This window comes from Cynoglossus semilaevis, chromosome 1 (assembly GCF_000523025.1).
Source record: "Cynoglossus semilaevis isolate Cse_v1.0 chromosome 1, Cse_v1.0, whole genome shotgun sequence".
NCBI classification, from domain to species: Eukaryota; Metazoa; Chordata; class Actinopteri; order Pleuronectiformes; family Cynoglossidae; genus Cynoglossus; species Cynoglossus semilaevis.
In genome coordinates, this window is record NC_024307.1 from 29022382 (window position 1) to 29043709 (window position 21328).

Below are 21328 nucleotides of genomic sequence, written 5' to 3' on the forward strand. Positions count from 1 at the left end.
ATTCCTGCTAGCAGACTCTGCGGCCTGCGGACAAGTAAACCAATCACGTCACTCGTCACCACACCTTTTTAACAGCATTAGTACTTGTTGATCGGGCATCACTTACGTGTTGGCGGCAGTCTTTTTAGAGGGAATTCCATCAAACACGATGACCCTGTCAGCCAGATATGTGGCCATGATGAAGTCATGCTCCACCACAAATGCCGTCTTCTTCGCGTGAAGGATGTATCTGAAGAAAACCACAACTCGTCAGGCTTTTAAAGACCATTTAACACTGACTATACCGAGTGAGGGAGGCTTCAGCTGACCTTTTGATGACCCTAGCCGCCATCAATCTCTGCTCGGAGTCCAGGTACGCCGAGGGCTCGTCAATCAGGTAAACGTCGGCTGGTTTACCCAGGCACAGGGTGAGAGCCACTCGCTGCAACTCACCTCCAGACAAGTTTTGCACCTGTGGGGCAGAGTCAGACAACTGTCGTCAGTGTCCGCGAACGGAAGCTTGAAGTCGTTCACTCACTCCGGTGCTGCTCTTACATCTTGGTCGATGATGCTCTCGATCTGCATTGGCTTCATGACGTCGGTGATGAACTGTGGGTGGGTGTAGGCGTCTCTGATCTTCTTGTGCAGCAGAGATCTGACGCTGCCCTGAACACAAACAGATCCACAGACAGGAATTGATCTTTTAATTCTTTCAATCAAAGTTTCCGATTGAATAAAGCTCAGGTTGGAAACACAGGCCACACCTTAAACTTGGGGCTGATGGTCTGAGGTTTGTAGCTGACGTTCAGGACGGGAACCTCACCTGTAACACAGGAGGTCAAAGGGTGAGTATAACCAGGTCCCAAACATGTTTTCACTAGTCATTATTCTGCATGCAGCGCCACCTTTTTTCACATTTAATCAGAGTCAGAAAGAGAAAACAGTGATGTTCTGTTGTTTGGCTGTGACTGTAGAGGAAATGAGCAGAAGCTAAAAAAGTATGTCAAGACGTTCCCAATCAACACCCTGACTTCCAGAAGGGAATTCTCACTGCTATACTTGGTTTTTAAAGTAGTTAGCTTAGCATTAGCCTGACAGAGGCGTTGTTATATCCTGGAGTCTGCTGCACTGCTCACCTCCTCCATCAGGCATGAGTCCTCCAGCCAACATCCTGATGAAGGTGGTCTTTCCCGTTCCTTTGGACACAAACACAGGACGTTTTATTGACATGAATGTTTAGCACACAGTTGGAAGTGTTGATGTCAAACAGAACACATACCGTTCTCTCCCAGCATCACCATGATCTCAGAGTCTGTGAATTCTCCACCCCTGATCTCCAGTGTGAACTCGCCCATCATCTTGCACATGTCAGGGTACTGGAGGAAAAGAGCACACTGAGTGAGGAACAGGGAGCACGGGAGACAGGAGGAGGTGGAGGAGGTCACTCACCTGGTAGTGTCTCAGTCTCTTCACCTCCTCCTCATTTGCCGTCTCTGCCACTTTGAACACCAGCGACGTCTCACGGAACCTGAGGTTCTCGGTGGGGACATAACCATCCAGGAAGATGTTGATACCTGGAATGAATCTCTGATACATGAACTGGTTCGAGCTCCACCTCCTCCTCCTCAGCAGTCTGCACCTGAGGTTGACATCAGGGCCAAACACAGCACCTGAGGTTGACATCAGGGCCAAACGGACTCACCTTCTCGGACGCTGAACGGCATAGTGACCACACCGTAGGCACTTGGCACACCGTACAGACAGCAGATGAAGTCGGAGAGGTAATCCAACACACTCAGGTCGTGCTCCACCACAATGATGTACCTGAAAAGTACTTGCTATTGTAGTGAAAAGTACACCTTTGTGTTTTTTTTTTAAAATCTGCAGCAGGTGTGGAGGAGCAGCTCACCTGTCTGGGGTGATGAGGGAGCGGATGGTGATGGCAGCATTCAGTCTCTGCTTCACGTCCAGGTAACTGGACGGTTCATCAAACATGAAGCTGCACACAAATACACACGCACACACAGTAAACTCTAAAGCCTGTCTGTGTTCACTGCAGTATATTCAACATGACTGACTTTAAACCCTTCTCCTTAAATGGCCAGCAAACATGTTCACTAAAAACAACGAAACATTCTTCAACTAAGCTTTTTCATCAAGTTTTTTCCCCCTTCATCTTCCCTTGTTATCAGTTTCAATGATAAGAGAAAAATAAACCAAGCCTTTTGTCCTGGGAAGGTGACAACCACCTCTTCAGATTCCATATCAATATGTTTATCGTATTATTTGAGTTTGGGGACAAACATCCTCACTATTGCTATTGTTGTTGCTATTGTTGTTATTAAAAAACCTGTTTCTAGATGACTCCTTACATGTCAGCCCTCTGGATGCAGACCACGGCGCAGGCGAATCTCTGCAGCTCACCACCAGACAAATCCTCCACGTTCCTCTCCCGCAGATGACTCAGATCTGAGCAGAACCAACACCCAGTTAGAAACTTATCGTCGACACGGAAGAAGAAGATAAAACATATTGTGTGTGATGATGTTACCCAGCTGTTCACAGACCAACTTCTGCGTGTCTGTGTCGTCTTTCCTGCTCAGGATGGCCCCCACTGACCCCTGCAGGATGAACGGGAGAACTTCAATGTTGGTCTTGGACAACAAACACCCACGGCTAAAGTAAAAAAACAAATGAATATTTGCGTGTTTACCTTGACGGTCTTTGGGATCTGGTCCACGTACTGTGGTTTGACGATGGCCCGCAAGTCGTCCTCCAGAATTTTGGTGAAGTAGTTCTGAAGCTCTGACCCTCGGAAGTACGTCAGGATCTCCTGCCAGTCTGGAGGATTCTGGGTAGCAAAGATAAGATGCGTAAGGGCTACTTTGGCATAGATGAGCTATAGGAGGGACTTTCTGGACAGAACCACCGAGTCACTGCAGTGTGTTTGTCTGAGTGAACACTCACATCATATTTCCCCAGGTTAGGTTTCTGTTTTCCTGCCAGGATCTTCAGCGCTGTGGATTTTCCAATACCGTTGGTCCCTACAAGTCCCAGGACCTCACCAGGTCTGGGGATAGGCAGCCTGAAAACACAAAGACATTCAATACTCGCTCATGTGTGATCCGTAGTTAACCCTGCAATGTGTCAGAACGTACCGGTGCAGTTTGAAGGAGTTGGCACAGTATCTGTGGGTGGTTTCCTTCTCCAGGTTGCTGGGCAGGTTGACGATTGACAATGCTCCAAAAGGACATTTCTACAATCACGAAACAACAACATCGCACACGTCAAAGGAAACCCCTGGTGGACATGCAAGTGTGAATGTTCTCAGCTGAACGTTTACCTTGATACAGATTCCACAGCCGATACACAGAGACTCCGAGATCCAAACGATCTTACTCTGTGGCGTCACCTCGATACACAGCTTACCTGTGAACACAAAGACAGTTGATGGTGTGTTATATCTGACAGGAGACTGTGTGGCTGATCAGAACAGAGCTCACATAAGAACAGATTGATCCGTGGATTATGGTGTTGCTTTTTCAAGAATATCAACTTTTTTTAATCTCTTCTGTTTCAGTAGCTCGTGTTGTTGTGTTCGGCACTCACCCATGCGGGTCACTGGGCAGCTCTTCTTACACTCCTGGCGACATTTCTTGGGTTTGCATTTGTCCTGGTTGACAATGGCGATCCTGGTGTTTTTCTCTGCCATGGTGGTGGGGAGGGCGACGGGCAGTAGCACCTGAGGAGCTGAAAGACCAGGGTATAGAGACCAGTGTTAGAGCAAACAACCAACACACTCTGCTGAAACAACACAATAGCTGAGGAGACAATGGACCCCCACACGTCCAACAGCAGCACAGACTGGAGCTTTGAGGTCTGTGTCCAGGCCTGTGTGACACCAGCACTGAGTCATGAAGGACTCCATTGAAAATAATGGCATATCAGAGAATTGGGGTTAGCCCGTGTGGACGGTCATTACCCGTTCATTTATCATAGTGACTACAACTAAGACTAATTTGCATCGCATCTCCGTGATGGCAGAGACCACCACCACTCAATGAAGTAGTTCCAAAAATAAACACGCGGGTGGAGCTCAAAACCTTAACTGACCAGGGTGGTACACTAAAAACGCAAAGCTGTGTGTTATTGTGCAGTGACCTCCGACACATAACACTTGGATTTGGAGAAACAAACAGAATTTGGAGCCATCAGATATAACGCAGTTTTTTCTGTGGCTAACATCAGCGCAGCTTTAAATGGAACAATGTGGTCCATCTGTGGAACATCTCCTTTAGACACGGCATCTTAGGACGTTCTGTCAAGTGTTCCAGAATGTTTAGAAGACTGTAGATGAACCGTCAAATCCGAACACAGGGTGCCGTTCCCCTCTCTGTGTGGTAAGGCTGAGCTAACCGTTAGCCTCCATGATAACCGACATTAGCTGCGGAGGCCCCGCACTTTGACAGCTGCTCTGTAAAACTGTAGCGCACGATCCACAAAATACTGAGGCACCAGGTCGAGAACTCACCGCTCTCCGGCTTCGCTCCTCCGCGGGGGAAGAGAACAACCGGTCAACGACGTTTCCACTCAAAAATAAGCAGGACAGAAACTTCTTTTTTCGAGCAACGTGTTCGTCTCTTGGAAAGCCGGTTGCAAAGATGGCGGGACGTAGACGCAGAGATCCTGCGACGTTACACACCGTGACGACAACGAAAAGCGACACGACATGAGCGGAATAAGTGGTTGTCTCAGAAAACGAGTTTAAAACTCGAGCTGTTAGGGACGTTTTAAATGGTAAGAAATACATTGTGAGGAGTTTCACCGTAAGTCTGTTTTTATCTATTAAACTTTAAGTCGTTAGAATAATCACGACACACGTTAGCGTTAGCATCAGCTGCACAGTAACAGACCTAAGTTAGTGAACTACCTTGTTTGGCCAAATATCAGACTGTTTTTACTATTTCAACGCAATTAATCAAACACCTGAAAGACGAAACACGTGACAACGTCTGTAATGTTAAGCTTATTTGATTTTGATATTTTAAAACTAGGTTAAAAATGTAATGTCCAGGGCGTTGGACGACAATTGGCATTTTTTGATTATAATAAAACGAGACATTGGCAGTTGTATATAAAATAATTCCATTATAAAAATAGCTGTTTTGTTGAAATGTCCACCAGCAGATTCTTCATTACTCCAATTCAAAGTATTCTATATATCAAATACATCTTTACTTCTAAAAGCAGGGGTCACAGTTGATATGCTGATCCATAAAAAACACATTTTTGTTGTTTGCTTTGTGTAGCTGTTCAGTGAACCCTGGACCAGTTGTTTCTGGTGTCAGTGACGTCTTTGATCAGAAGATGGCCACCCCGAGCAAAACACCACCCGGTGCGGATCCCAAACAACTGGAACGAACTGGGACTGTACGGGAGATTGGTTCTCAGGCAGTGTGGTCCCTGTCCTCATGTAAACCCGGTCAGTGTGGCTGGGTTTGTCTCCCTTTATGTGTGAGCACATCTGTGTGTCTTACCTGTTTCTCGTCACTTGTGTTCAGGCTTTGGTGTGGATCAGCTGAGGGATGACAACCTGGAGACCTACTGGCAGTCTGATGGATCACAGCCCCACTTAGTGAACATACAGTTTAGGCAAGTAATAAGACCAGGGGGGAAATTATAACCTGTTTTGGACTGGAATTTAAAATTAATGTTTTTTTGTTTGGATGTAGGCGACGTACAACGGTGAAAATGTTGTGCATTTATGCTGATTATAAATCTGATGAGAGCTACACACCCAGTAAAATCTCAGTCCGAGTGGGCAACAACTTCCACAACCTGCAGGAAGTCAGGGTAACTACAACATAAGATTTAACTCAAACAAATAAAACAAGTTTTAATTACTCATCTGGGTGTGAATACTCATTGTTGTTGTGGCTCTGCAGCAGCTGGAGATGGTGGAGCCCAGCGGCTGGATCCACATTTCTCTCCTTAATCAGGTATTGAATGACATCAGTGATCAGGAAGTAAATACTGTATGTTTTATGTCCTGATCGTTCATTCAGGGACACAAACTGTTTCATTGCTGTTTTTTCATAGACACCTCAATGAATTCACATGTACATGAAAGATGACTTAAGGTTGCCCGAAAGGTAGTCATGTTTAAACACAATTGATTTCTCTCTGTGTACATGTCAGCGTACCAACGAGCCAATCAGCACCTTCATGATCCAGATCGCGGTGTTGGCCAACCATCAGAACGGAAGAGACACTCATATGAGACAGATCAAAGTTTACACACCCGTGGAAGAGAGTTCCATTGGAAAGTTCCCACGATGCACCACGGTAGACTTCATGATGTACCGCACCATCCGGTGACCTGAGCTGTCGTGTGACATGACATCTGGAGCCATGAAACTCCCAGCAGAGAGAAAAATGTTGGACTGATGATACCTGCTGATTGGTCGAACAATCAGTTTAATAAAGTTTTGTCAATGTTTGTTTCTTAAAATATAGCTTTTGTTTTGCTTGATCTAAACCTCCTGTCTGATGATGTCATTATGGTGTTTTGCACCAATCAGATTTCACTGTTTCAGTCGGTTTCTAGTCTTTGAGGTTGTTGTCCTGAGTCCTGCCTGGCTGGCTGTGGTGTGTTGGGCAAACACCAAAATCCCTCACCTACAGTGATGTGTTAAATACAGAGAACAATTATCTTTGTGCTTGTATATTTATACTGACCAATAATGAGATAATTCCTTCTTTATGTAGTCCTTACAGGCCAGCCATTGGCTGTACTATGGACACATTTTTCTGTCCCATTGTTGATGTAATTAGTTTAATTATATGGTTAACTTTGTTGTATTAGAAATGTTGCATATTCAACCATTTTAATGCTTTATTTTCTGTGGAGTATTTTAATCTGTTTGTGCTTTTTGTGTTTACTAGATAAACTTTCATTTACATTTTTACCTTGTATGTGTTTTTGCTTAATGAACTTATGTGCTGTTAATATTTAACTAGTTAACTTTTAACTACATTTGTTGCTTACTGGTTGGTGTCTCTCTGTATAATATTTTATAAACTATGTATTGTATTTGTATTTTAGATACTGTATGTTTGGCCAATTATACAAAACTAGAGCAAATTAACATTATGTGGATTATTTATTCCTCCCCTGTACCATAGATTCCCGTTGGATAATTGAAGACTACAAAGTTGATCTTAAACTTTCTGACATTCTATTTGTGTTATAGTCGTAATTTTCACTTTTTTTTTTTTTTTACTTTGCGTTATCACTTCTAATTCTGCGGAAACCCCTATTTTTCTCTTGTTACTTTGAGCCTCAAAGGTTACCGTAGCGGAGCCGGAAGTTAACGGTGGTTTGTTTTCTTGGCGCTATCATGGCGGCGAAGGCGCAGGAGCTGTTCTTGGATCAGATGAAACCCTCTTCTGACGCGGTGAGTGTCAAGCAAGTCACCAATGTGTTGTGGCAGTATTTGGTGGGATTTTCTTTCGTTTGCGTGTTGCGTTCACGAAATGTTCAACACCGATTCCCCCTGCAGGAGGCGTCCTGGCTTAAAGACGTCCACAACTTTGTCATAGGACAAGTGTGTCCGCTGCTCGGTGTTCCCGGCAGCTCGGTTGACAACAATACGCTAACAGGTGCGTCAGTCCGCCGTCTTCCAGTTGTTGGTCAATGATGAGCTGAGTCAGGTCACAGTTTGTTGTGTTACAGATGCGTCTGTGTCTCTGAGTGTGTCTTTGGTGAAATCGCTGCAGGACACCTGTGTCTCACAGTCTTTACCTGTGAGCTATAGGTATGTCTACAACCTGTCTGTCTGTTATTGTCTCTGTCCAATCTGTCGCAATGTGAACAACCAACCGTGTCAGTCCACAACTCGTGTCCCTGCTGCAGACTTTATCCAGTAGGGAATTGTGGGTAAAAGTTGGCATCTGCCGTTCTGTTTGTCCATGCATGTCTTTTTCTGGATGTGGGTAAAAGTTGGCTGTTTGTCCATGCATGTCTTTTTCTGGCAAATCTCTGATCTTTTTGAACTTTCACCGCTCTGACTGTCTGTGATCAGACAATATTCTGTCTGTCACTGACCTTTCTTTGTCTCCTATGTCTCTGATCACTGTCTGATGTTATTGTCTTCATCGGCCAACATATCTAACCTGTGCCATTGCCTGTCTTTTCTGTGTTTTTAATCTCCCTGTCTGTCTGTGACTGGTCTGTCATCTGTGTTCTCATTTGTCCCAGCTTGTCCTTCATTAGTCTGTCTGTCTTCGACTAATCTTCCATCTTCTCCTGTGTCTCCAGACTTGTCTCCATCTCTGAGCTGGTCTCCCATCAACAACTGGCCTGTGTCAGTTGTCTGTATTGGAACACCAATGAACAGAGAGCGTGGGCCAAGGAGGCGGAGCTGTCCATGCCCGGGAGTAAGGCTCTGCCTCGAGTAAACCTGTTGTTGGTTGGCTGCTTGACAGAGGGGCGGGGCGGAGAGTGGAGGCTGACCGACAGCAGTGGGAGTGTCAGGTGTGAGGTGAGTCTAGGGGCACACACCTGTGGGGACGAGGTGAAGGGTTCAGAGTCCAAACAGCCTGAAGTAAAACTGTCTCCCTCCATCCTCAGTTCCTGTCTCCATCTCCTAATTGGCTCAGTCGAATCGTCTTCCTCCCTCACTGGAACTACATCCCTCCTGATGCTTCAGGGCAGGAAGAAACGCCCGGCTGTTTGGAAGTTGTCGCATCTCCTGTGTTGCTCTTTCCTGAGCAGAGATCGGTCGTTAGTGCTGAAGAGGAGGCAGAGCTAAGGCCTATAAGAGTCAGAGAAGCTGCAGGCTTACTGCAGAACAGGTGAGTCAGCTGACCTCTGATGTCATTGGACTGTGGGTGTGTCCTTGTCTGTCAACTTGTCTGTCTCAGGGCGAAGGGTCAGCGGCTGTCACTTTGGGGACAGGTGTCTTCTGTGAGCCCCCTGCTGGACATAGGAGGAACGACTTTCTTCTGTTTCACACTGTCGGAGGAGACACACGCTCAGCCTGTCCTGGTGAAGGTGGGACAACATTAACAAACTGATCTGTATTAATCACTTTCTGATCAGTTTAGAAAGCTGATTAGAAATGTGATAGATAGATTTTGTCATGTTTGAATATGAATCACTTCAGATGACTTTCAGTTTTCATATATATTTATATATAATGAAAATAAATATTTATATATAAATATTTCATTGATCATATATATACGTATATACTATACATTGATTATTTTCAACAAAAGTAAAAATTTTACTTGCAAGGTGCAGATATTTTCTTTGTTTCTGAGTTCATGATCAGTCAGTGATTGGATTAGTTTATCAGTCCTGAAGTAATTATCTGTATAGTTTTACAGTAAAACCTCACAGACAAATCAAAGATGAATTGTGAGGTTTCTGGTCTGTTCACACATTCCACTCAGTTGCCTTATTAAGAGTTGATGTAAAAACCCTGTCAACTTACATGTGTTGATCACTGTGTGTGTTTTTTCTGTGAGCAGGAAACCAGGCTGTGGTGGTCCCAGTGTGTGGGTGTGGGTCAGAGTGTGTGTGTGACGTCACTGCGTGTGTGTGACCTGCGAAGCTGGAGAGGAAAAAACATCCTGTGTGTGACTGAAAAGTCCCAAATACATACAAACTACTCACCACCACACACACACACTGAGCTGCAGATGGACACGCCCACTCAATGTGACCCCAACCCTGAGGAGGTGGAGCCTGAGAGAGAGCTCATCCAATCAGGAGCACCATTAAAAAAGGCCAAAGTCATCAATTACCAGGTGAACAAAGATGAAGACCAGCTCTGCTCGTGCCTTGTTTAACCTGTTTTAATTGGCCCCTCCTCTTCTATGTGGCAGGGCATGGTAACTGAAGTGGTGAATGAGGGGGCGGGGCTGTATGTGATTGACAGGACTGTGGGTCTGTGTCTGGCCTATCTGCCAAGTCTGAGGAGGAAACTGAGAGCAGGGGACATTGTGGAGGTGAGAACAGGCCTGCGATTGGACCAGTCAGTATGACATCATGAGTTGTCACCAGTCACATGACTAGAATGTACCTGGTCAAGACCCTGCTTTTATTGTGAAAAACATTTTCGTCCCTGCAGCTTCATAACGTCCACTTCCTGTACCGACCCTGTCCGGATTTTCCTCCCAGCATGCTTTGCACGTGCTTGCGCTCCAGTGTCAGGGTCACCAGCTTCAGCAGAGTGGGATGCACTCCATCTGACTCCAAGTGTCCGGGGGACAAAGTATTACCTAGATTACTGCTGGAGAAAAACATGACTGTGTCTGAGTACCTGTGGGCATGTCACCTCAGCTCTCGGCTGTCACACAGGTGAGGTGGTCCTTGAACGCGTCATGGTCATTATGAAATGCACCATATTGATCATTTAATGCGTCACGTGTTTAACGTGTCAAACTCTTACCTCTTTGTCTTCCAGCCTTGTCCCAAGTATGGTGAAAAACCAGTGTGTGTGTGTGTTGTCATGTAAGCTGATGGACCTGCTATGGGGACAAAGACATGGACAAGGACATAGAGATATTTACTCAGAAATGTTGGACCAGCCTCACAGCTGTTTTCTGTCACAGGTAGACACCTCACACATCTTCATGTCCATGTGTCCTCTCTCTCTCTCTCCACATTAAAATGTCCTCTGTCTTCTACAGTACAGAGTCCACCATGCTGTCCTTCAGTACGTCAGTGTCGCAGAACTGGTCCACTCTCTGAAATCCCACTGCTGGTCTTCGGTGTGTCTCAGCTCTCTACTGCCACCTGATGGAGCTGGTTTGATGGAACCTGAGCTCAACGCCAGGCTGGCCTGGTTGTACAGCACCAAGAGTTCAGACTCTGAGGACAAGTGTGAGACAGAACAAACACACAGGTAAAGTCACCCCTGACTGTAACAGCCGAGTCACATTTGACATGTTTATTACCAATTACATGATCTTCAATAATTTCCACGTGTTTTTAGTGTCATATATGATTAAAAAAAAACTTTTGATATTTAATGCTCTTATATTATTTAATAGTAAACATTTATTACCTGGTTGTATAAAAAACAGCATTACATATTTATTACTGCAATACTAGATTGTAAAAAAAATAATGTCATGTTCCTTACTATTATATTTGATAATAAAAATTAATTAATAATAAGTCAATACATGTTATATACTGTAACATCAGTATACATTCCTGTTGTATGATAATAAATGTTCTTTGCATGTGTATTACTCTATTTAAAAACAGTCATTACATCTTTATAACTTTTACATGATGATAAACAGTTAATGTGTCCTAATTTTATGTGTCCCATATTTTATCATGATCTAAGTATATTTTTATCAATGCTGAGTGGTTAAAAAAACTGTTATTTCACCTTTATTATTTATGTAAGAGCTAATAAACAATTATTATTCTCAGGTCCGACATGTTACATGTTAATGTTACATAATTATGTTATGTTACATAATTATTAAACTGTAATGACGTGTTTATCACTGCTGTAATATTGCTGAACGTTTCCATGTTTATTGTTGTTTATGGTGATGTGATAATAGGCTTTACATTTATAACATGCCTCACATTAAAGAGTTATGTTAGTATCTAACTCTACCAAAATGAAATGTTGTTACATATTAATTAGTTAACCCGTTTAACCCTGAAACTCTTTACACTCCTGCAGACAGCGGCCCCTGCTATTGGTCGGCATGTTAGAGCTTCCATCTCACTCGTCCAAACACAGACACACCCTGCAGCTCAGGGATGGTACTGCAGCTGTGGCCTGTGTACTAACAGAGTCCAGTGAGGAAGCTGAAGGAGGTCAGAGGGCAGCTTTTAATACAGCCTGGATAGGTACGGAGCCACGCTGCCACAGGGAGAGGTCAAAGGTCACAGACTACAACCTGAGTGATCTGTTTGTGTGCAGGTTGTCTGGTGTGTGTCCACCACTTTACCATGGTAACAGAGAGATTTCTACAGTCACATTTCCCTTCATACCAACATCTGGACCAAGAGCAGTTCATCACAGACAAACGCTGCAGGTACTCTATATATTTAAATTTTATTTTAAATATATAGATATATATTAAAATTGCTCATTAAATTAAATGAATGTACAACCATGTTTTTTGTGTGAAAATTGAAAAAAATGCATAGTTGATTCACTTTTAGAAATGTGTAAAATGATGTGAAATTAACTATGATATGTTATGTCACCACTAGATGTCACTAAAACACCTCTGCCCACCTCTCTGTGCACGTGTTGAACAGTGTTTACCTGCAGTTTTCTCTTGACCACATCCACGTCCTGAGTCCTTCAGGTGCCATGGTGACTCACCTGAAGAGGAGGAGGGTGGAGTCAGTCGATAATGTGGCTGAAGGGCAAGCCACAGAAGAGGAACACAGGACGAGGACAAGGAAAAGTTGCACATGTGTTTCTGTGGTTTTGAGGGTGGAGCAGAAGGAGGGTGTGGCTCCAAGACCCGCCACAGAGGGGGCAAAGGAAAAGGAAAAGCCACAGAAGAGGAACACAGGACGAGGACAAGGAAAAGTTGCACATGTGTTTCTGTGGTTTTGAGGGTGGAGCAGAAGGAGGGTGTGGCTCGAAGACCTGCCACAGAGGGGCCAAGTGAACAGGAAGTGGGGTTGGTTTTACAGTTCACCATTAGAGCGGCTGTCATTGGTCCAGTGGTCAGCTGGGACCAGGATCCAAAGAACAGAGCAATGCTGGAGAACGAGTCAGAGCAGGAGAGAGAGGAGAAGGTGAGGGGAATGTCTGAGGAGCAGTTATTCCCCATCATGCACCTGTGACAAGTGTGTCTATTTATGCGTACGTACAGGTGGTCCTGGTGTTTTCAGGTGTGTCCACTAGGTGGTTCCCGCTCCTCCACTCAGGGTGTTTCTACAGACTTGTGGCAGCTAACAACAAGGTACGAACACTGATTGTTCAGATTCAGGTGCAGCTAACAGTGATGAGGTTAACCTGTGGCTTCAAGGCTTCTCTCCTGGTGCTAAAAGTGAATTCTCTTGTTGGCTGAGGTTCTAACAGCTGACACCAAGGATGAACTCAACTACTTACTAAAAGTAAACTCACTTCTGCGAGTTAAGTTAACTTGTTGCTAAAGGTAACCAAACCTACCTTTGTTAGAGAAATTCAATAATCGATCAATATAAACTCATAAATTAAGCAACTGACTCCACTGCTACTAAAGGTTAGCTTAGTTGTAGCTACGACTTTTACCTACAGTATATGTTATGTTAGACTTGGTTAAAGGTCAGAGGTTAAACCACATGTAGTTAATTCTACTCATGTCAACCCTCCTACAGCTCCCATCGTGTGTACTGTAGTTGAGGATAAGCTAGCTTGTAGCTAACATTATAAGCAGACTTTTAGTCAAAGGTTGGATGATGTGTCGCTAATGACATCAAACTCGCAACAGAATCCCAGTGTTTTGATTGGCTGTGGAGTTTCTGGACGGAGTGGAGTGGAGGTGCACGCTGACTCCTCCCTCCAGGTTAAATCTGATTGGAGGTTTCACACACTGACACAGCCACTGCTGCTGCACACCTACAGACAGGTAAAACACACACACACACACACATTCACATACATATAATGGTAGTAAAAACTCAAGTGTCTCTCTCTGTATGTCCTCAGGCTCTCTCACCCAAGGTCCTGTCGGTCTCCGAGGTGCTGGACTGCAGGTGACACTGGCGCCCTCCTGTGGTCTCAGCTTTGATAAAACATTAAAAAGTGACTAATGAGATATTCGTGTGTGGGCATGCATGTGCGTGGGTGTTTGTGTGTATGTATAGTACTGAGTTGGTGTCTTTTCAGGGCCTGGTGTGTAACAGGATTAGTGTGACCAATAGGGTGTCTGATGGTGGACACACAAACACAGGTACACACAAACACACGTCTGCACTCGTTTCTGTGTACAGCTATACACAAACACAGGTACACAGACACACAACTAACAAACAGGTTCATATTCCAAAACTTGGACACAATTCTGCACACAGCCACAGGGGGAGCAGTGTCTGAGCGCCCTCTATGGACCAACCACAGCTGTCTCACGGTGTACACACACAACTGAGTACACACTCACATACACTGTTGTCACCCTCAGGTGTGCGTCTTACTGTGTGTGACCAAAGTGGGAGGAGTCTGCAGGTATACCTGGGTCTAAGCCACACCCCCTACCCACATGGACTTTTACCAGGCAACACACTCCTGCTGTCTATGTTCCAGAGGAAAGTGTCAAGGTAACACACACCTACAGGCATACTCACACACACGCAGATACACACAATCAAATCAACACACACACACACACCCGTGTCCTTGTCCTTTTGTGTGTGTTCCAGGTCAGGTTCTGTGTACTGCCGTCACACTGCCATCAGCTCAGTAACTGTGATGTCACTGGGTGATAAAAGGTCAGACCCTTCTAACAAATTCACTCATCTGAGCTCTTTTTTTTCCCTCTCATCTTATTTTCATTTTCCAAATTGTCAATCAGATCAGTTCTGGCTCCTCCCCCTCCTGTGATGCACCTCTGTGCGTGGGCTCTGTGTAGGGATCAGAAGGTCCCTGTGGCTCGGGTCAAAGGTCATGTGGTGTGCGTCCTCTTCCTCGAGCTGAGGTGGAGCTGCTCACTCTGTGGATCCCTGTACAGGCAGGTGGGTTCATGGAGTTGGTACTGATCAATACTGTTATTGACCGTTGATCAGTGACTGATCTACACTGATTCTCTCTCTCTCTCTCTCTCTCTCTCCAGTCCTGCTGCAGTTCTCAGTGTCGCTTGACCTCCTCAGTATTTCAGGCCAAAGCTAAGTAAGAATCGCTCTGTTCTGTTATTGATCATGTATTGATCTGAGATGATCATGTTATTGATCTGTCAGTAATATCATGGAATATAAATGTATTGATTGTTGTCCATTTGTAGCTGATTGATTAGTTTAATTATTATATCTAGACGATTGTTTGTATTGATTAGCACTTGATGTAGTATTGAACTGTTTTTGTTTTTCAGATGGGAGATTATTATTGATCGATTGGTTTAAATTGATTGGTGATCGAGTGTGTTTAGTATCTTAAAAACAGGATTTTTGGATTATTGATGTTTGCTTTGATCAGTTAATCCAGGAGTCTGGGTTTCTAATACTTGTGATCACATATTGATCAATAGATTTTGTACTGATGACCTTTTGATCACAGATCACTTGTTGACTGTTCTGTGTGTATTGATCAGGTTGGTGATTGACGACGGGACAGGTGAGGCTCATGTCTGGTTCTCAGGCGTCCTGGTTCGGTCTCTTCTGCAATTGGCAGAAAATCAATGGGAGGGGCTTCAGCGAGCTCTGAGGGTCAGAGGTCAGGTCAGAGTCTATGCTCGGGGCCGGAGCCTGGTCAGTCGCTCTTCCTGTCAGCAGATGTTTCTGTCACCTGACATTCTCCCTCACCTGTCATTGTCCCATCAGGTGTGTGACGACGACACTGAGGACACTGTTGTCCACTTTCTGTTGTGTGTGTGTAGCAAGGATGCTGTGTGTCGCCCCCTGTCCCTCACCTGTAGGAAGTACACGGATCAGAGCTTAGAGGGTAACAAACACAATGAGACAAAAAATTAAATTAGACTTTCTTTATGATGACGACCTGTGTGTGTGTGTGTGTGTGTGTGTTCGTCCCAGAGGTCAAAAGGTTCACCCGTGGAGACAGAGACTTCATGACCAGAATGACTACGCCCATTCAGCTCACCTGTCTGCACCTGGACGCTGACAGTGAGCTGACCTGACAGGCAACGGCTGACTCCAACCAGCAGGTGGAGACATTTCTTTATTTTCTACTTTAATAAAGGTTTAGTCTTGTTTCTTTTGTCACAATCAGTGTAGATGTAGCTCTGAAAATAAAGAGTCGTGATGATGGTGTGATTTAAACAATTTCAATCACCTCATCTTCCTCAGTCGATTACATGTATTGAGTCCACCTTCTAAAATCAATATGGATCGATCAGGTCAGAAGAAGAGGTCTAAATATATGATGCATGTATTTGTTCTCACAGCTGAGACTAGGTCAATAATCAAGAAACATTTTAAAAATAAATTCAGAGAAAGAAGTGACATTTCTAACTTTTGTTTTCTCAGAATTGGAAACTCAAAAAATAAAAAATGTGCCACATTTTGCTTGTGTGTGTGTGTATATATATATATATATATATGATTAGGAACATATCACACATCATATGTATTTACAGTAAGTATGCAATTTTATGTTTATATGTATATATGTATTTATAATTTTCATATACATAAAATATTGTTTTATAATTGTCATATTTTACTTATTATTATATTTTATATTTTAAAAATGTGCAGAGTTTCAGTACACATTATTTTTGTTATAAATAAATCAAAATATTCATACTTTTTTATTTCCCTCTACGGTTTACAGAAAATTTAAGGAAGTACAAAGAACCTGCTGGACCTGATCAGCCAGGACAGAAAAATTACACTGTTTTGTTAATAGCTCAATTTCTCTTTTTGTAACCCTATTTATAACATTAATAAAAAAAAATCAAAAAACAATGTGACTGTAAAGAAATCATCCCTGAAACCACGTGATATTATCTTTATGTTTATATCTATATATGTATTTATCATTTCATTATATATAAAATATTGTTTTATAATTTTCATAATGCACTTTATTATATTTTTGATTTACATTAATTTGCAGTGTTTCAGTACATATTATTTTTGTAATAAATAAATGAAAAATATTCATACTTTTTTATTTCCCTCTACGTTTTACAGAAAATTTAAGGAAGTACAAAGAACCTGCTGGACCTGATCAGCCAGGAAAGAGGGGTGCCCCCTCCTGTGGAAAAAAAAAAGGTTTACACTGTTTTGTTCTCTTTTTGTAACCCTATTTATAACATTAATAAAAACTCAAAAAAACAATGTGACTGTAAAGAAATCATCCCTGAAACCACGTGATATTATGGTCAACACTCTGGGTGTTGAGGTTGCAGTAATGACACATTACTTCTGATAGGGGGCGCCTGAACTCCTGCTTCTCATTCTGTCTCTCTGCCGCGGTTCAGTAGCGATATTCTGCCACTGACGACTGATGACGCAGCTACAGTGTTTTTTTCTGATTGGCTGTCGAGCCAAGAGGAACCAAAAAATACTCTTCCACGCGTCGGGACTTTCCAGCGACGCTGCGTTCAGGTGACTCCAGGATAAGTGAGCCACAGCCCTGACTGTTTGAAAATGAAACAGGGAACTAGTGGAAGCAGCATTTTCAGGTAGAAGAGGTTGAGTTGTTTGTGCAGTCAGAGGCTGACAGATGAGCCCCGCCACTGAAAGAAAACAGAAACCCTTTGGTCATGGACATTTGAGCTTTAATACTGAAATTATGTTAGAACACGTCCACTCTTCCCTGTTGTCCAAGCACAGGCTGATTCCAGTCAACCCTGTGGTCAATGCTGAGCTCATTTACACTGTAAATAATAAATGCACAACAAAGAGTTTCTCCTTAAACTCAAGTTAAGTCCTGTAATCTTTGACATCTGTGTCGTCTTTTCCTGTGGTAACACCTGTGGATCAGCGGTGTAGTGTACTACAGTGGTCATGGAACACACACACACACACACACACACAGAAGAACTGTGCACCCTGACATCAGCAGCACTGATTGGTTGCTACCTAAAAGCTTTAAAACCATTAATGCTGTTTTCACACTGGATCAGCAAAACAAAGATGGCCGACTAACTTCATCCTGTGGTAGTAGATTGTAAAGGGTTGATCAGAGTAGGCAGTATTTGCTCATGTGACTTTGAATATCTGTGGGCTGGATGGACTGACTAAGATATCTCTAACGTGACCACAGTACGTGGCTAAAATGTTTCCTTCAGGTTGTTGGGGCCTGTTGTAGCCCACGTGGACTGTCCCACATCTGTGCCAGAATTCAGGAGAAATGTTAGTTTTATTTCAGGTTTGATTGTTTATTTATTTATTTTTTTGTGTTTTAAAGTTCTGAGTTTAATCATCCAGATCATATTTTTATATTAATGGAGGGGTACGGGGGCTGCATGTGGTACCTCATCTCCCCCTTGTGGTAGAAGCTGCAGACTAATTTCCATTACCATTAAGTGAGGCACTGTGAGTTGGTAACCAGCTGTAGAATCCCTTAAATCGTGGTGTGTGGACCATTGTGTGGTCTACATTTGCCAACCTGAACCAAGCACTCCTTTTCCTTTATAACCCTATGTATGTAGGCTGAATGAACGGGTCATGTGACCCAGATGGAAGACCTTAAGGGTGTCGGTCCATCAGCTGTCACCACCACAGTAGGAATTTAGGATTTGATTTTCACCGGGTGCCCTTCCTGACAGGCCACCATGGTTTGGGGACTCGGTGGACAGGTCATGATGACGTGTGATGTCAAAGTTTTTCACTGCATATATGTTGTATTTCAGTATTTCAGCTGTGACGACTTTTTGGATAGAGATGACAGTTTAATTTCCTGCAGAGTTATTTGTCAGCCCTCACTGATTCTCACAGATGAACTACTTTTTGTCAAAGGATTTGGACGTTTGTGAACTCTCCCAGACCAGAGTCCATAGAAAAAAACACTGATTTTATCTGTCATTGACCCAGGAGCTGCTGGTCCACTGCAGTTCAGTTTGGTGGGTTTGACTCCCTGAGTTGATCCACCTGATGGACTTCAGTCACCAAAGTCACTGAATATCACAGTTAAACTTATTGATTGACAAAGCGGTGGATGAAGGACATTGATGTGTCCTGATATTGATTTGTTACTTTTCTGTATGGAGTTTGGTGTGGCAGAGACATCTGTGGACACAGACTTACATTTACTATTATTATTAAGACTTTAGCCTGCTGCGTGATCAAACCCAAACATCTGCTCCTGGAGATTGATGACGAGTGAGCAGCTCTCATTCTGATTGGCTGCCAAAGCTGAAGTGAAAGTAAAGAGAAGGACTTTCCAGCCAAGCAGCAGAGACAAGTGAAATGATGAAGCGGTCGGACTCGTTATGTGGTGTGTGTGTGTGTTATGAAACGCTGATGAGTGTGTTATCTGAACAAAAGAGCTGCGTTGTGACGCTGCGTCTGAACTGTGTCGCCAGGTTGAATCACTTTTATTTGTCCAGCTCCAAACCACAGCCTGTTTACGTGGTCAGGTCCTGACGAGGCCGCAGAGAGAAAGAGGGGACTGGTCCCTGCAGGACAGACAGAGTTTTTACTGCATCAGTCCACAGGTCTGAGTGTGTTATCTGAACAAAAGAGCTGCGTTGTGACGCTGCGTCTGAACTGTGTCGCCAGGTTGAATCACTTTTATTTGTCCAGCTCCAAACCACAGCCTGTTTACGTGGTCAGGTCCTGACGAGGCCGCAGAGAGAAAGAGGGGACTGGTCCCTGCAGGACAGACAGAGTTTTTACTGCATCAGTCCACAGGTCAGACCAACATGTGCTGCTCTTCACTGCTGCAGCAGAAATGAAGAGCTGCTCCATTATTCATTAGCCGTCTTTACAGTTATTGTTCCAACAACCAAATTCCAGCTAACAAAGTCACAGATGAACGCACAGGATCCTGAGAGCCCTTAGCATATGAGCTGCTAACAGCTAACAGGTGCTAACAGGTGTCTACACCACCACCTTTTACCGTGTTTTTTAAACAGGCTGTGGTTAGCATGGTTGACGTCCTGCCACTGTGATCCGTATCCTACTGAGCTAATTAACTTTGTGGTGTCATGAAGGAGTTAAATGATCGTACTGTATACGTTTTTGTAATTATTGAGCGTACATTATATACAGGATCACATTATCTCACAAATGAACAGAAGTCTGGCATCACTGGAGCTAAGTGAACATGCAGCAGCAGCTAGCATGGATGCTAACAGCAGAATGGACCAAGATCTCCCATATTTAGTAAAAGGACACACTTGGTTCATTATTACTGTGAAAATCAGAAACAGCCTGTAAATTGTCAATGGAATTCAAATGAAATAACAAGACGTTTGTATGAAAGAGTATGTGTTCAGTACTGAGCTGAGAAGGGAGTTGAACCAAACCTGGATGTTTGTGTTCAACAGAACACAGTGGAAGTTTAAAGAAGCGAAGAAGTTCAACTACATTTACTCTGCAGCTGTAAACTCATTTGTCAGTTTGTAGCTGTACAGCAAATCACTCTGTAGTTTTAAGGTGCTGTTAAATTTGTTCTTGAGTCTGATTTGAGCTAATGTCAGACTGCAGCCAAACTGTCAGATAAATGAATGTGTTGATGAAGGAAATCAGTGATTGTTGTGTTTTTTTCCCCTGATCTCCATCAAAGAATTCATTCTTATCCTCAGGTTCAACATAAACCAAAGGTCACGTAAAGGTCATTATTTCTTAAATAAAAATAATATTAAACTAACAGGTCATTATTGGTTAGAGTTTCATGAGTTCACGTTTCACACCAGTGACCGTCCACTGGCTGCCCAGAGGCCAAATCGACCCAGTGAACCATCCAATCCTGCCCACGACTGGATTCCAAAATTTTAAATTGTGATATCGTTCAAAGAGGAAGGGAGTTTTTCTTCATCCCTTTTGACTCCAGGGGACATTGACTTGACCACTTGGCATGTCAAAAAAACAAACAAAAAAAATTGTTTGTTTGTGTCAAACTGTTAAAGCACTTTGAGTTCCATGACTGTACGAAATGTATGACGCTATATAAATAAAGTTATTATTATTATTATCATTTCTAAAGCAACTGAAAAACAAAACAACAGAGAGTGAAATAACTCTCAGTGATGCCCAACATTTTCAGCTCTATCTACATCCTGTCAGACTGACCAAATATAGTTGGTGACCCCTGCTGTACACAGGTCATCTGTACAGATACTGTATGAGTAAAGGGTCAAGGGTCAGTGCAGTCAGGTGGCTCAGTGGTCCACTTGAGGTTGGAGGTAGCTTCTTTCCTTCTACACTTCTGTGCGTGCGACGATGTCCCAGGAAAAAAGTGACTCAAAGAAATAAAGTGGGTTTGATTGAGTTCAGGAAAAACTTCTGGTGTTGGTTGGAGTTTCAGACGTTGACGTCAGAACCTACTTCACCCTCAGCACTGGAAGAGGGAAAAGAAATGAGAGACATGAATGTATTTCCTGTTCTGATTCAGGTTGATCACAGTAGACGTTTACAGATCAACAACAGGAACGTGTAGATACGTCCTGAGAGAAAAGAGTTTGATAAGTCGATGTTTTGTTCCAGGCTTCATCAACACTGTCATATAAAGGTTATCAGGCT

At 43.4% G+C, this 21328-nt stretch overlaps 3 protein-coding genes across 5 annotated transcripts in view; 2 read left to right on the plus strand and 1 right to left on the minus strand.

The window, feature by feature from the left end:
- Positions 1-4648, minus strand: part of abce1 (ATP-binding cassette, sub-family E (OABP), member 1) — a 5549-nt gene extending 901 nt beyond the window's left edge. The window contains exons 1-17 of the mRNA XM_008325676.3: positions 4511-4648; positions 3589-3729; positions 3323-3408; positions 3138-3235; positions 2947-3064; positions 2693-2830; positions 2531-2600; positions 2352-2448; positions 1889-1978; positions 1682-1803; positions 1429-1553; positions 1259-1355; positions 1116-1175; positions 744-802; positions 535-645; positions 309-451; positions 107-229 (exon numbers count right to left, since the gene is read on the minus strand). Coding sequence (XP_008323898.1) covers positions 107-229; positions 309-451; positions 535-645; positions 744-802; positions 1116-1175; positions 1259-1355; positions 1429-1553; positions 1682-1803; positions 1889-1978; positions 2352-2448; positions 2531-2600; positions 2693-2830; positions 2947-3064; positions 3138-3235; positions 3323-3408; positions 3589-3691 — 1640 coding nt within the window. The 5' untranslated portion in view covers positions 3692-3729; positions 4511-4648. The remainder of the gene's footprint in view (positions 1-106; positions 230-308; positions 452-534; positions 646-743; positions 803-1115; positions 1176-1258; positions 1356-1428; positions 1554-1681; positions 1804-1888; positions 1979-2351; positions 2449-2530; positions 2601-2692; positions 2831-2946; positions 3065-3137; positions 3236-3322; positions 3409-3588; positions 3730-4510) is intronic.
- On the plus strand, positions 4637-7123 carry anapc10 (anaphase promoting complex subunit 10). 3 transcript variants are annotated; one of them, XM_008325649.3, is made up of 6 exons: positions 4637-4776; positions 5289-5461; positions 5541-5631; positions 5712-5832; positions 5925-5978; positions 6178-7123. In XM_008325649.3, the coding sequence occupies exons 2-6, from the start codon at positions 5347-5349 to the stop codon at positions 6355-6357; spliced, it is 561 nt and encodes a 186-aa protein (XP_008323871.1). In that variant the 5' UTR covers positions 4637-4776; positions 5289-5346; the 3' UTR covers positions 6358-7123. The 3 variants fall into 3 exon arrangements, with proteins under 3 accessions (XP_008323871.1, XP_008323888.1, XP_008323879.1); XM_008325666.3 differs by having other exon boundaries at positions 5928-5978; XM_008325657.3 differs by having other exon boundaries at positions 4677-4805.
- A 126-nt stretch (positions 7124-7249) lies between these two features.
- ctc1 (CTS telomere maintenance complex component 1) lies at positions 7250-16556 on the plus strand. Its single transcript, XM_025058252.1, has 27 exons — positions 7250-7436; positions 7542-7641; positions 7715-7796; positions 8300-8522; positions 8612-8835; positions 8905-9034; positions 9517-9795; positions 9874-9996; positions 10119-10348; positions 10455-10602; positions 10681-10895; positions 11700-11869; positions 11943-12057; positions 12287-12458; positions 12587-12778; positions 12856-12945; positions 13456-13593; positions 13674-13720; positions 13832-13917; positions 14146-14281; positions 14384-14452; positions 14536-14695; positions 14794-14849; positions 15268-15424; positions 15497-15617; positions 15707-15837; positions 16467-16556. Exons 1-26 carry the CDS (start codon positions 7380-7382, stop codon positions 15808-15810), a joined length of 3624 nt encoding a protein of 1207 aa, XP_024914020.1. The 5' UTR covers positions 7250-7379; the 3' UTR covers positions 15811-15837; positions 16467-16556.
- Positions 16557-21328: the final 4772 nt, after the last annotated feature.